At 41.0% G+C, this 16,209-nt stretch overlaps 1 protein-coding gene across 7 annotated transcripts in view; it reads right to left on the bottom strand.

Moving 5' to 3' along the window:
* Positions 1–33: 33 nt before the first annotated feature.
* The window catches only part of TPCN2 (two pore segment channel 2), a 47,690-nt gene continuing 31,514 nt past the window's right edge, over positions 34–16,209 (bottom strand). For 2 of the 7 annotated variants that reach the window (XM_064715519.1, XM_064715517.1), the window contains 2 exons: positions 14,678–14,833; positions 34–799 (listed from right to left, as the gene is read on the bottom strand). In XM_064715519.1, the coding sequence (XP_064571589.1) occupies positions 624–799; positions 14,678–14,833 (332 nt within the window). In that variant the 3' untranslated portion in view covers positions 34–623. The remainder of the gene's footprint in view (positions 800–14,677; positions 14,834–16,209) is intronic. The other 5 variants (XM_064715523.1, XM_064715521.1, XM_064715520.1 and 2 more) reach the window with 4 other exon arrangements.

The following is a 16,209-nucleotide window of genomic DNA, read 5'->3' on the forward strand; positions in this document are numbered from 1 at the left end:
GAACTATGAACTGCACACACAAGAATATTTCACTGAGTTTGCTTGCTTGGACTTTACTGTATGAGTTGCACTTTATGGGTACAGTTGTTTGTTACTGATGGAATTTTTTCCTGTCCCTTTATATTTTTTCCCCTAAATCAGGTGTTTTGACAGAGGTACTTCATGAGACGTACTCAGAGGTACTCAGTGAGTGGTCAGATTATATTTAATTAAATCATCTGCATTTATTATAACTCAAGAGCCTTTGCCAGTGTTTATCTGTGGCTAGATAAGAAGCCCAAGGTCTTCTGTTGGCTCCCTAGATAAACAAGCCATGTTGTAATTCCGAGAACCACCATAAGTATACAAGGACTTTCTCTTCAAACCTAATCAATCACCCCAGATCTCAAGACTGACTTTTCACAAGGCACCAAACACAGTGATACATTTTAACACACGCACCCCTTGAGCTATCCCTCTGTACAATCACTCTAACTGTGATGCAGCAGTGTAGATTTTAATTAACTGTTTGATACCTGAGTGTGATATTTTTTCTCTGTGCTCACAGTCTTTGCCATAACTTTTTATGGAGTCACTTTAAACAAACACCATGAAATCCTGCACAGGCACCAGGCAAGGTAAAGTTACACACGTTGCTGGTAGGCTTCAGACCATTTTTCAGCACTCTGTACCTCTGTATTCCAGTGATGTCCAAGAGAAGGATAAAATCCCTGGAGCTGCAGATGAAGTGAAACCCTACTGCCATCTTCAATACCTTCTACGGGAGCTGGACACTGGAGCCACTCTCCTGGCCACTGGCCTGTAGGACACAAGGAAGAATTGGTTATCCAGAAGGGCACATAAGCACGTGCCTCTCACCAGGCACGTCAATGTCCCAAACATGCCAAAGCTAGCAACATTGCTGAAGCCAACCTGTGCTGGAGTTAAGCATGCACTTAAGAGCTCTGCTGGATGGCAGCCATTTACAGATGTACAATCAGTACAGAGACATGAAGGAAGAGACTTCCTTTCATGGGTCCTCTGAATTCTCTTCCTGAAGACACATACTTAGTCATTTTAATTAACATGTTTAGAAAACCGAATACTCTTCTTCTGATTACATCTCAGACACTGGCATATGTATAATTTTTCCTGAAGTCCTTAATTTACCATGCTTCCTAAAGATCCAGGGCCAGACAAACAACTGAAAATCAAATGCACAAAGTAGCTGGGTTTTGATAAGACAGAACTTTTCCTGCTCCTGTTTACCTCTTGCTTTATCCCTGATTTGTTTGAAGATGCTGGTGGGTACTTGCCTGCATGTAATGATAACTATTAACAGCAGCTTGATGAATAAGAGAAGAGAAAGTGGAAAAGAAAACAATAGGAAAGGCATAAAGGGCACTAAGTCATTCTTTCTGGGATGGGAATTAGGCATATGTTCACTACTTCAGTCTCAGCGCAATCGGAGCTGTCCTGTGCCACTGCCAAAAACTGTAACAGGTGCCAGAAGATTACAGCATGAGTTAAATCCACTCTTCAGGCACTAGCTCAGGGACTGATCCAAATCCCAGGAACCAATGAACATCTTCCCCCAGATGTCAACTGTTTTCAAATAGTTCCCCTCTTATTTCCAGTGTGATGCTGGGGAGGGGCAGGGGGATAAATAAATTTGGCTGCCAGGAGGCAATCCTCTGATTTCACCACTGCCAGCCTGGCCAGGTGCCAAAGTCATGTACAGCCACTCAAACACATTTGTAAGGTAATTAATATTTTATATTCACAATAAGAAAGCTTCATTCACACAGAACTATTAAGACAGTTTCTGGTTCCATTCTTCCCAGCACATTACAATGACAACTCCATGTCAGCAGCAGCCACATGGCCTAAAGGTGCCAAGCTGGCAAGGATACTCTCTGTCAGCATTTGGCATCCAAACCCCTTGGCAAAGCCCTCAGCAGTTGTGCTTGGCTGCCTTTGGATCCGTCATGTGCTTGGGCTGCTGATAGCAGGGGAGGGTGCCACGTCCCCTGGGCACCATTTCCCTTTAACACCTGTCTGACTCGGAGGAATGCGTGCACATGCAGAGCGCAGAGATCCCTGCACAAATCCTCCTGCACACCCACAGCACATGCTCCAATTTTACTGAATGAGCTTGTTTCCTCAGAACCACTGTGCCTTTTTTTTTTTTTTTTGGGTCTTTTTTTTTCCCCCTCTCTCCCCCTCCTCTTTCCCTTCACATATCTGTATACAGCCCTTAGAGGGTCCTACATCCTGCCATGCATTCCACATGTGTTGGAGGTTTCCTCTGTGAACAAGGAATACAAAACATAGCCCTTTTGTATATAATGAAATCTCATATTTTACTGTGCTCATATAAAACCATTTCTTTGTGACTAAGACTCTTTTTATTTGTGACATTTTAATGATCTACGAATGTTTGGTATAGATGAAAGGAAATTATTATTTCCAGGTCACCTTGCAGTAATACTTTTTGATAGGCACCATAATTCCAATTAAGTTGAGTAATAAGAGAGGGGAAAACCCTTCAAACATTTAAAGTGCCACTGAAGCAGACATATTTTTAGGGGAAAACATAGAAACAAGCATGCATGCTTTACCATGAGCTACAACATATCAGGGGAGCACAGATAAGAAAACTCAAACCCCTTTTTCCTCTGCAGACCAGTCAAACAAAGGCAGACCATAAGAATGTGACACTGTGCCCACTGTGTCACAGAATTGGGGCTGACTTGGGCACAAATTCATTGAAATACTCCCAAGTCTGGTCCCTCAGAGGTACCTGTCAAAAGCACAGCTACCACCCCAAGCTTGGCAGAGGCAGCTCTCAGGAGCTACAGCAGAGAAGTGCGTTGAGATGTTGCAGAGCACCTCCCCAAATCCCTGCCTGTCCCAAAGCACCACCCCCATGAGCCTGCACTGGTTCTTCTGGTACATTCTGACACCTTTGAGCACAGTTATCTTTGGGTCAGACACCCTGAAGCCTGTGAAACACACGCAAGCCTTGGGTTGCTAAGCTCACACCACAGAATAGCTGCTATCACTTACTCTGGAGGGAAGGCTCCACGTGCCCATCCCACCCCAGCTGGAACATCCACACACAGGCCACGACCCTCGTGCTCCCCCTCAAGCCATACCCTCTGCCTGTCACCTTGTACTGTAACTTTTGCTTTGTGTCAAGCTTAGGGCCCACAGACACCAGTCAAGGCCTCTCTGTTCTAGCACAGAACACAAACCCTGCTGGCTGCACGTAGTATGTATCTCTCAGTACTCCTGTGTTTACTCACATGAGCTTTGCTTTTTTGAAATAAATTCTTCTAAAATTGTTTTGAGGGAGCTGATTTTTGTTGTTTTCTTGGGCTTTTTTTATCTTCTTGAACAGTTTTTCACTATTCAATCAGGAAAGAAAACTTCTCTCCCCCTCTCCTGACACGTTTCCTTCAAAATACTAGGACTACACATAGGATGGGCCCATGGCCCATGACAAATTTAAGATCCAGCATCTTTCCTGGCCACAAGCCATACTTTTCTGGAATGGAAAAAAGCTTTTTAATAAGGCATTTTCAGTAAGAAATTCACTATTTAACCCTGGAGAGGTAAGGAAATACTCCAACTTAAAATTATTATTCAGTTGCATATAAAAATTTTATTTTAGATAATTTTTAGGGCTTGCTATAATTGCATTATTATCCTTTTTTTTTTTTTTCCTCCATGACCTGGGCAATGAATTTCATTGTGATGAAAGCACCTGGCTTTTGGAGCAAGGGAGACAAAAAATAAGTACCAAATAAACATATAAAACTCTCAAGCAACATTCCTGGAGTAGTTCTTCTGTAAAGTGCATGGCACATTCAGAACACATGATTTCCTAGTACAAAGATTTTATTGGCTTCACTGCTCAGTGTGATCATCTCAGATTCATGCCAAATAAACCTTCTCCATCATATTGATATTTTATATTTTATTTCAGGCTAAACCTACTCTTTCTAAACAGCAAGTTCCCAGCTCCTGTGGGATTTCCCAGGCTGAATGCATGTTTTATTATCTTCCCTTGAAAATTATAACCTAGAAGGCAGTGCAGTAATATGCATTACTCTTGGCAACTAAAGTGGAAAGGAGTAAGCACAGGATTTCAGAAGATGCAACAAAAGAGACAGGGAGGAGGCTTTGCCTCCATCAAGTTCCTGGTGCCTTATTTTGGCAGCATCCCAGTGCCAGGCACCAGGAGCAGACTTGTTCTCACACAAGTGCCAGTCAGAGTGAACCCTGGGATGAGTGCACCTACAACATGGTTTGTATACAAGTCATGTGGAAGACCAAAGAAAAGAAAAGAAAAAATTGATGTAAAAGTCAGAAAAGCCTCCAGTTTGAACTACATACACATAAACCTACATGGACAGACCCTGCCAGGTGCTTCCTTATCATGATCCACTTCCCCCTGTTAACGTGACTAAATAAATACAACTCACCCAAATTAAATCCCGACTATTTCCCCATTTTAAACTTAATGAACTTTCTCAGATTTGTGTATTTTTTCAGCATGCAATGTAAAGTCAAGAGCTTCTACATGAGAACATGCCTGACTGGGAAACTTATTTTTTTCAGAACAGTTACTGTGCCATGACACAAGGGTAGAACACTGCTTTAAAGGGCTGCTGACTCTGGACAATTTATATGCTAATTTCAGAAATGATTCCTCCTACATTAAATAAGGAGCTGAGGAATGTTCCAAAGGTCTAGACAGACCGTGGCATTAACAGATTGGGTAAATCAACATTAATACTGCCCACAGCATATTACACCGTGTGAACTTTCTTCACTGCCCACACTTTACTAATTTTAGTTCCACGTGGTTCCTCAGCTGACTGGCCAAAATATAAACTACACCAGCTCCCTAAAGCCTCCCTGTGCCCATCTTGACCTTGGACTTGCCTTTAATATTAAACTTGAGAAAAAAAATCCTAAATGGTCACACTTTTTTATTCAGTGTATGTTTATAAATGGTTTTTGAAGGGTTAATAATGATTAATAGATTATGAAAATGTTAAAGGAGCATAGACAACTATAAACACTAAGAATAGCTGTTTGGCACCCAGTACTAACTGATCAGCCATCTAGAACATACATTCTAGCCACAACTCCATCAGTGTGAAGGCCAAGTCTGGCAAATAATTCAAATATCTTCAAGCTTGTTTGAGCATTGACAAGTTCTCCAGCATTTATTAGCAGTATTCTGAGGCTATTATTAAAGTATGAGACAAATTTGTCTCTGAATTTATACTTTGAATAAACAAGCTGTTATAAAACCTTAGACTAACAGAAAATCTCCAGTTTTTGTTTTACTTTGAATAAAAATGGCCTTTACACATTTTCTCATATGTCATATGTAATGCTAATAAAACAGAATTGAAAACCTCAAAATGCATGCAACAAGCATCACTAGATGGATCACAAAGTACTAAGATCAATTGAATTTTTAAAACTCCTTCTGTTCCTATATCTCATCTTAACAGCCACACTGCTAAAACAAGGCACTGATGAACAGTATGATGCTGAGTCTAAGTGCTTAGCTGTCATAGAAAAAAAAAAGTAAATCCCATTTGGGATGAAGTTTTGGGTTTAGAAATAAATCAGCATGCAAAGCATTTACAGTATTTTGTGTATTATCGAGATATGATGAGCTCTTGCAGTGTCACTTACTGGTAAACCCTAAAGCAATAAACACTGTCAGGTACTTTCACATGACAAAAATCTGATTTCTTTGCAACTGAAGTTATAGCTGCTGATAGGCTTTTCTTTCTTCCACCCTCACCTCCCTCCTTTTTTTTATTCCTACTTAACTGAGGATTACACCAAATCTATGTGAATTACACAATCTCATCACTTCCTTAACAGACATTGCAACATTTTCGGGGCACAGAACTGAATATTAAGTCAGAAGAGCACTGGGCAGGCACCTCCTCTCATTGAATTAAACAGCTGAACTTCCACAGACTGCCAAGGGATTGAATTAGGTCTGCTTATGGTGTGGATGCCAGCAAACTCTTTGTGCTTCATCACATATACCCCCCTAACCAATCATTGCACTAGGACTTAGTTATTTCATAGGAGCCACCTCTTAGCAAACCACAGCCAGGTATGGAGTGAAAAAGCCTTCCAAAAACCAGCACAAGCAGGACCCCAAGACCTGACCTAGGTAATAAATACATCACACACAGCAAGAAAATGCTTTGCTATACCTGAGACACCTCAGCCAAATGGCTCCTGATAATGATCAATGATGGCAAATGGGCAGCCAGGCTACTGGAAAAATTCCAAGCTTCACCTTTCAGCTACAGGAATGAAGAGGATGTAAGTGAATGTGATCTTTGGCAGGGAAAGGCACATTGTTTCATTGCTGTGGGAAAAAATGCTTAATGCCCCAACATTTCCTTAAAATAAGATTACAACGCAACATTAGAGGTAGCATTAATAACTATAATCAACTTTCCTGGCTAAACAGAAAAAAACCCAAAAAACTTTCTCCAAACCATCTCCAAGCTGCAGGAAGAAAAGAGATCCAGTGTTTCACCTCTCACTTTTTTCCTGAGCACTTCAGCAGAGATGCTACTGCAAAGAGAGCAGGCCTCAGTGTGCTTTGAGTTTTAAAAATCAAGGCAGTTCCCAACTTTCCTGTTCTTTTCCCCCATCAACAAATGAGGAGGAGATTAATCAAAATTTGATATACTGATAACAAGAAGCCTCACACACCTCAAATTAATTTCGGAGTGCTGAACCTTGTGTGGGAAATAACTCGTGTGGGAAATAACTCATGTGTGAAAAGAGACACAAAATGCATACAGCTTCAAAAAGGATTGGGAGATCTCAGAATCCAGAGGTGTTGCTATGCTCTGTGGAACACAGAAAACCTGAAGAGGCTTTATAACCTTTGCATATAAAGGTTATAAATAGGCTGCTAAATATTCAAGCAGGCATTCTTCCTGAGAAACCACCACAAGTGAAGCTCATGCAGATGTCTGCTCTTGAGTAGACATAAATATATGTGTAAAACACCCTATGCTTCTCAACAGGAAGGAAACAGTTCCTGAGTCAGGGCTCATCCAGAGGCTCTGACTCATCCCTTTGCACAGTTTAGAGTCATGTTTCTCCCTTTCTGTCTTAGTCTTTTACCTCAGCTTCCTTCCAACATCCCTTACCTCCTGTGAAGGCTCAGGCAGCATCTTTTCTCCACCAATCCTCTTAGTTTCCCCCAGAACATACCTTGCCTCAACAGGAAAACAAAACACTGGAATTAATGTTATTTTGTTATATCTTTACTTCTCTCTATGCCCCTCTCCTTATGCTGCCTTTTAGGTTAAAGGTTTATGACAGGGATTAGTTACTATTCTGTGCACTCACACACCATAGGCTGGATCTTAACCAGCCTCAAGGCACTACCGTAAGAAATTGAGAATAGAAAGAGACTGCCTTTGCCCTAGGTAAATGCTTTCCAGTGATATCAATCATATTTTTCCCTCTTTGCAACAGGAATCCCAGAAAGCACTGCCAAACATTATAGAACCTAAATCACCAGTTCTTTTGAAACATACGCATTTTAAACAATTTCTATAGCATGAAATGGAATTACATTTATTCTATGCATCTCTGAAATATTAAACCAAGGTGGAAATTTTATTTTTGAGTGTTGTTCATGTATCTTTTCAGGGTACTTAGGAGTAAATTTTACATGTTCACAATTACCCTTTTCATTGAGCTACCTGAATACAATTAGAAGAACATTCAAATTGCAAAAATTTTCCTATGAAAGACCATAATTGGATATAGAAATATTTCAAAATACTCAGGAAAACACCCACAAAAACATTAAAAAATTGGTTCTGAACATGTTTAGCATCTAAATACTTTTTTTACTGATAATTTTACAGCAACCATGTACTTCATTTTCTCAGTGGCAAAGCTCTTGGAAAATCCAAGAGGTATGTTGCCAATCTGTGTTTATCACAGAATCCTACAATAGTTTGGGTTGGAAGGCACCTTAAAAATCATCTCGTTCCAAGCTCCCTGCTCTGAGCAGGGACACCTTTCACTGTCCCAGGTTGCTCAGAGCCCCAACCAACTTGGCCTTGAACAATTCCAGGGATGGGGCAGCAGCGCTTCTCTGGGCAGCCTGTGCCTGGGCCTCACCACCCTACAATAAATAATTTCTTTTTAATATCTAATCTAAATCTACTCTCAGTTTGAATCCATTCCCCCTTGTCCTGTCACTCCATGCTCTTAGGAAAAGCCTCTCTCCATCTGTCTTGCAGGCTCTGTTCAGGTACTGAAAGCCACAGTTAGGTCACCCCAAAGCCTCCTCTTTTCCAGACTGGCCAATCCCAATTCTCTCTGCTTTTCCTCACAGGAGAGGTGCTGCTTTACCTTGGTGGTCTCCTCTGGACTCACTCCAACAGCTCCATCTCTTTCCTGTGCTGAGACCCAAAAACTGGATGCAGCACTGCAGGTGGGGAGGTGCAGAATCCCTCCCTCCCTCCCCCCCCACAGTGCCTCGATGCAGCCCAGGACACAGGTGGCTTTCTGGGCTGCTATTACACATTCCTAGCTCCTGTCCAGCCTCTCACCCACCAGCACCCCCAGATCCTTGTCTCAGGGATGTTCTGGATTTGTTCATCCCCAGCCTGGATTGATGCCCAGGGCTAACCTGGCCCAGATATGTGCAGCACTGCACTTAGTCTTGTTAAACCTCATGAGATTCCCATGGGCCCACTGCTTAAGTTTATCCAGGTTCCTCTGGATAGCACCCATCCCTCAGGTGTGTCATCACCCTGAGCTTGGTGTCACCTGAAAATTTGCTTTAGGGTCAATAAAAGCCACATGAACAGTCCCTGTTGTTTACAGAACACATGCCAGACCTGACCAAAGGCCACTGAAACCAGAAGAAATCTTTCAGACCTTTAAGTGGAGTTAGAATGAAGAAATAATTCACTCTTCTCCAGAACAGCACAAAGGCAAATTAACCACAAATTCTGCAGAGTAGGAGCTGAATTTCTACCATTCCTAAGGAAGTGGGCATGGGGTTATTGCAAGAACTAACCCATTCTGACATGCCAAAAGGATATATTTTCTTTCCCATTAAGCTCAGGTTTCCACCTTTGGCTATGTTCTCAGAATACAAAGTTCTGTTTTTAACCCAACTCAGCAGGGCATGCAACAAGGAGAGTGGGAGAACTTTCCTGAATGTGTACTGAGCAGTTAGCCCAGGCTTCTGTCTCTGATGGAGACATCAGTTTCAGATCAAGATGGGCATTACAGCCACCTTATCTAATCATCATCCCTCACACAGACAAGAAACCTCAGGCAGATCTAAAAAGCTCAAAACTACACATTCCAGAAAGGCATCCACTTGGCAGCTCTGCAGTAAAACAGTAATGCTTCAAAATGCCACACTTCCTTGAGAATCTGACAACTTTGCTGTGAGCATTACTCAGCTCTGGAGAGGATGCACCTCCAGGCTCAGCAAAGTTTGCAGCCCCTAACATGCATTCAGATAGCACAGAGCGACAAACTCTGGTTTGTGGCAAGAACAGCATAGTTTGAGTACTTTAGCTGTGAATTCAAGCTAAATTAGGTAGGTGATCAATCCTTCAGCCCTCTGCTGGTGAATTGAGGGAAACAGTGAAAATGATTGAAACACTATTTTATGAACAATATATCATTATTTCTTTTTATATGGGACCACATGAAATTCCAGAGGTCTGTGGTACGTTGGAAAAGAGGGTAAACCCCTAATTTGTAACAAAGTGTCCCAAAAATGCATTGAAGGTTCTGATGATTTCAGGTGCCCTCCTTCACAATGGCAGTACCTTCTCTCCTCCTTGTTTGCTGAAGAATTTGTGTAGGGTCTTCCCTAATTGCATATTCTGAAGCTTTCTAGCTAAAACAAACTCTCTTTAAAATGGGCAAGTCATTGAGCCCAAAATTCAACCTTTTAAACATGTGAGGTTTGGATGCACTTTTGCCAAATCCACGGCAGATCCAAAGACACCTTCTGAAATTCCTGCCAGTGTTACTAACAGGAATGGTTTTGGTTGCAGTCACTGAGGCTGTAAGGGCTCTACAGTCAGTGCTGACCTTACAGATCCTTGTGTTATTTTGTCAACACGATAGTTTATGCCTCTTGGAGATTTGCACTAAGATACATTGGAGATTTGCCCCAAGATATATAGTTTGAAACAAGTACACGTGGAATTATCAGCCTGCAACTGCCTTTCTCCACCCACTGGAAACCATCAAGTATCTTTGACGTGGGGAAGCTGAACTGGAAGGAAATGGTGGCTATCCTCTTGAAGTAACCTCTAGAGAAGATGAGGAAGCCATTGCAAACTTGCGGGAAAAAACAAGTTTTCCATTGTCAGCATGCAAAATAGGCACAGGACAACATGCAACATTTTTCTGCAGTCAGGCTGGCAAATCCTTGAATGGGAAGAAAATGAAAGCCAGAGGCAATGTGTTCCAAAGAACTATTAATTAACTAAGGGTTATAAAGCTGAGATTTAGAGAGCTGACTCCTCAAAGAGACAGAAGCAGCACTGAGCCTGGAACCGAACATGAAACTTCAGTATTAGAACAGGTAAAATGGATTTCTCTAATAAAATAAGTTTTTCCAGTATCAGCCTCTTTTCTCAAGCAGTGTCTTTGTCCTAAAGAAAATAAGACAATTCTGCTACATGTACTGCGCATGAAAAAATGAGAACATTCCTATTAGTCACCAACATTTTCCTCCACCATAATCCCAAAGTGGCTTCTAATCAATTCCCTACAGATAAAAAGCTCAGATGGTTATCTCTACCATCACATTATCACTGATGACTGCATTCCTAGGTTAGACATTAGAGCCAAAGTGGGGTATCCTAAGAGTTTGTACATTTTCCCTTCAGTACCACAATTCCTGTCATTTCCTGTCTACCACCTTAAAGTTTCTGAAAAAGGTACACAAAGCATGGAAGCAAATAATGGAACACTGCATAAGGGGACATTTCAACCATGTATAGGCAAATAAAGACAATACCAGAGCTGTGTGGGTGCAACAACTAACAAGGGTATAACTAATAAGAGAAAAATTCAGGAATTAAGTCAATTCACTGTAGCTAAATCACTGCAGATAGAACCAAGATGACCTAATGAAATAATCTCATGACATCTGATTCAAATACAAGGAACCTTCCTATGACAGAACAGGTTTCTTTTCTCACATTGATTCTTGCCTCATTTTCCAAGCTTTTCAAGACAAGGGGCATCTGATGTCTTAGTCACTGGAAGTTGAGACATCAGTTGAGAACCTCTTGCAGTAATTGGAACAATCAAAATAGCAGTATAATTTTAGAGACACCTTTCTTATAAAAATAAGCTTTATTAAGCTCTGCAGGATCCAAAAGCCTTTATTCCTTGAAGAGGCCACATGCCACCAGCAAACAGAGTCAACTGATCACCAGAGAACCTATTATGTTCCCAAGGATCCAGAAAATGCTGCCTTTTATTCATACAAGATCATAACTTTTGGAGATACAGAAGCAAGCACTGAATCCTGAGCTCAGTGAGAGCTTCAAAACAGGGCAGTTCTTGTTCAGATCTCGTTCGTGTTTCTGTGGATTTTGGGCCTTGGGATTGAACCAACAGGAATCAGTGTAGTTCAGAAAACCTCAGCATTACTAAGGCAAGATCTTCAGGCCAGCCTGTAAGGATTGGTACCTGACACCCAGTGCTCAGTAGGAGCAGTGAACCACAGAGGTCCCTCCCTATTTCAGGGATAAACAATTCCCAAAGCCAACCTGTCCCTGATGCCTGAAGGAAGTCCATGGGGACAGTTTTAACTTTCTTATTCCCAGGAGAAGTAGCAAAAGAAAGATATTGAATTCTTTCCAGTCACTGAGTTTCCACATTTGCAGTGGCATTGCCCATAAAGTAGGAGATTGATGGCATTTCCACAGTGGTGATAGCAGAATGGGCAGTTGGAATATAAGAGATTTACTTACAATAGCAGCAACTCACAATAATTTTTTAAAAGTTAGCAAACAAAGATGTAAGTCCATAAAGGAAACAGGCGTGTTTGTATGTATGCCCGCTGCAGACTGTGTTCTCCTTAAGGCCATGACACAACCCTTTGTGAGAGCTACATAGTGAGGTGTTAAAGGAAAACACAAAACAAAGAAAACCAAATGCTCTATCTCTTCACCAACATGAACACACCCAAAACACGCTTAGCTGCTAGATCCAAATATAGAATGGATTTTTGAAGCCTTTCAAGCACTATCTACATTATCCAAAAGGGCAAATACACACACTGAAGAATAAATAGGGAGAGGTTAGCTTCTTCCTAAAAGGATAACAAATACTGTCCTGTTTGTAATATTTTTATGACAGAAAACAAGAAATTACTAATAAAAACTATCACTTTTTCTGGTAACATTCACAGACCCACTTGATTCTTTCCAGTAGAAAAATTAATTAAGAACTTTTACATGCTTTTATTCACACCAGCTCCAAGATGTATCTCTTGGGGACAAGCCTGGTCTGCTGGGGATATAGGATCTAATCTGGGAGGTAGTAGTTGCAGTCATCACATTAAAGCTCCTCACTCACTATCACAGAGCAAACCTCACCTGCAGACACATAGCTTCTATGTTTATATGCATATGCATGTTTATATATAAATATCTATTTTTTACATATATACACAGACACATAGACACATGCAAACACACTTTTGGAAAGAAATCTTGTGTCTCAAGTACAAAAGGCTATCTCACCATAAAGACCATTCTGAGATCTCATCTGCAGTTATATCTATCACAAACATGCAGAACTGCAGTTGTTTCTGGCTTTATTTTGGTGGGATGCCATGGCAAGTGGTAAGGGCTCTGCTGCCACCCAATGACGTTTTTTGGGATTGTTCCTTTCCCAAGACCCTTTTCTCCTACGCTACCACCAGGTTTTAAAAAAAAATCAGGTTAAATTAAAGCAGCACTTAGAGCTGGAGCACTTTGCATACCTGTGGTGCCTTGGCCTCTGGGGAACACAGGACATCACCACCTCACCTGTATGCAAATGGCCCCAGTCCTTTTCATCATTCCGCCAACAGCGGCAAAACTTTATCTGAATTCCCAGCCACAAAACCATCATTGTGCTGTGGCAGTTAATTTTTACTGGTTTACAATGTGCTTTCCTGTGCACAAGAGATAATTCCAGCTAAGCACAGCAGACCTTTCACACAGCTGTTATTAGGCTTTATAGGCCATCAAAGTGTTGATTTCGCAGCGCTGTGTCAATGCCAGACACGCTGACTCCCTGCACTGCTTTCATTGCTCAGTTCCTTTCTTCACCCTCCTGACAAAGCACAATTTGTTTTAGTCCTTACTACTTCATCTAAATTTAGTTTGCAATGCTGTATAAACACAAGTGGTAGCCTGTCAGGTTTAAGTGAAAAAGGGGAAATGCTGTAACGTGGGTCTTTAGGTTCACCCCACCTATAATTAAGTCCTCAAAAGTTTGAATGCTTCAGCTTTCCTTGGAGTAAAAATAGACATTTGTACAGTGCCAGTTAAAGTAAATTTAAGAAACTAGACAAGTCATTTTTGTCAATATGTATTTGCACACAAGAACAAGCTGCTCAGTTCTGAAGAACCTGTCCAGAATTCTAGGGTAACAACATGTGCATCTGCTCAAATTAGTGTAATTTAACATTTGTCAGCCCAGAGTATACAATGACTTACTTTAAAATGTAGTTTACATTTTCAGTTATCAGCTTGAGCTGATATAAAAGACCCCAACTGCTCAGGGGTGAATGCTCAGTTGAGAATTTGTCACAGAGGAACCACCATTACAGGTTTAAAGGAAGGAATAAACCCAGCACTGCTTGGTTTATTTTCACCTATTTCATTACTATTCTTGTTTTGGCACACAACATGTAGTAGGATGTTCCTCTCACCAGAATGTACAGGTTGTAGAATAATACACTAAAAACCAAAAGGAAGGAAGAACTAACTTCTTTTCCAATAAGCATCTACACGAATATTTGATCACTGCATTAAAAGACAGAAGTTGTTTCCAAAACATTCTGTCCACTGCTGCTCTCTGGGATTCTCAAAGATCAGAGATTCTTTTGAGGCTCATTAACAGTTAATGGTACTTAACTATGAGACAAAAAAACCCTGGATTTGGCACTTTATAAGAAGTGCCACTTTCTTACCTTTACATTTTCAGACTCTTAGCACAGTGCAGAAGTGTTAAAGCTACAAACATCTTGGTACAAACAGATGGGTATTACTGATAATTCACTGTCTCAAAACATACCTTTTTATGTTTTGCCATTAAAAAACAAAACTTGATTGTATTCCAACCCCCTTGATTCAGGCCCCAGCACTTAACTATGCTGAGAATGTTCCATTAAGTACATCCAGAAGTGCGGATCACACAGCCCAGCCTGCACCGTCAGTGTAAAATGGGGGCTTGAACGCCCTCTGCTGGCTAAAACCACAGCTAAAGAGTTAAAATAACCTTTCACGTCCAAAAAAATAAAAGTACATTAAAAAACTTTTTAAAAATAAATAAATATAATCTTGATCTCTTCTTCAGAGATTTTCCTCTTTTTAGTTGTTGGCATCTCAAAGCAATCTTGCAGTACCTGAAAGGAAAACTCCTGACCTCCACTGTTTGTTGCTCCCATGAAACACTGGTCTGTGACTGGGAAGCTCTGCAGATGAGTCCTGCACAATTTCCTTCTTAAGCACTGCCAACAGATCACCAAGTGGACAGCAACTGTGATGAAACGCCAACCAGTCTGTACAAAAAAGTTGGAGAACTGTTGGAAAAAATACACCATCATAGTAGCAAATTAAGATGTATTTTGGAAGGACCAAAATTATAACTTTAGGTTAAATTTACAGAAGAGAAAAGTCTACTAGAGGTAACAGTGGCAAATGGGGTTCAGTCCCCAGTCCTAGGAGATTTTTTTGTGCTCCAATTTATTTTGGCTCAGTTTTTTTCCTTGAAAAGCGTTCCTACTGTTTATCTATCTCAATTTCCAGAGAGATGATTTCTACCCCAAGGAACCTACAGAGCAGATTCTGTGCCTTCTGTGATAGATAATCCATTTTTTTTTTAATTCTTCCAAAATTATTTTGAGAGCATTGTGTCTGACCTACCACCACATTGCATGGGAGTATTCATCCCTACATCACAATTAAGCAGCCAAGAAGATATTGCACAGTCAGAAGGACTGTAACAGCACCCCTATAAAATGACCTGAAGCAAAAATGCCAAAGCAGCCTTTGCTGGTCAGAGGGCTCCATTAGCCCCACTGGTAAGCCCAGCTCAAATAGCAATATTTAACACATATTCTAATATTTAACACATATTCTACTTAAGCCTGAACACCACCACAAGTGGGATTCAGACATGCATTGATGGGTCACAAATCTTTCAATCCAAACCTCCATCTCATGGTATTTGCTGGGTCCCCAGGACAAAGGAGGAATTGAGACCGTAACTCCATGTTGTTAGAAGGCTATTATATTATATTATATTATGCTATACTACAACTATATTAAAGAATAGAGAAAGGATACAGATAGAAGGTTACAACAAATGATAACGAAAACTCATGACTGCTTCCAGAGTCCTGACACAGCTGGCTGTGATTGGTCATTAAGTTAAAACAATTCACGTGAAACCAATCAAACAACCACCTGTTGGATAAACAATCTCCAACCACATTCCAAAGCAGCAAAACACAGGAGATGCAATCAGATAATTGTTTTCATTCTTCTCTGAGGCTTCTCAGCTTCCCAGGAGAAGAAATCCTGGCAAAGGGATTTTTCAGAAGATATGACAGTTATCTGTGTGAGATTGGGATTTAACTCAGCTTTTCCTCATTTAATGAACTAGATGTGGTCCTCCTCCAAACACCTGGTCATGAGTGTCTGGTGAAAAGCCAGGTAGCACCGCTCTGTGCAGATTAGAAACAACAAACATGAAAATTCAGTGCAGAACTGCAGGTGAGGTGCCTCAGACCTACATTTCACAAGTACACCTACACAATGCACATGTGCTGTGGCCTGAGTAGCAGCTGGTAAAGTCCAGGGTAAAGAAGCAAAAAGGGCCTTTGCATGGTACCCACAGCTGTTTTATTCAGCTGTCTGGTAAGATATTCAGGTC

The sequence above is a fragment of the Zonotrichia leucophrys genome, chromosome 5, assembly GCF_028769735.1.
Source record: "Zonotrichia leucophrys gambelii isolate GWCS_2022_RI chromosome 5, RI_Zleu_2.0, whole genome shotgun sequence".
Taxonomy (NCBI): domain Eukaryota; kingdom Metazoa; phylum Chordata; class Aves; order Passeriformes; family Passerellidae; genus Zonotrichia; species Zonotrichia leucophrys.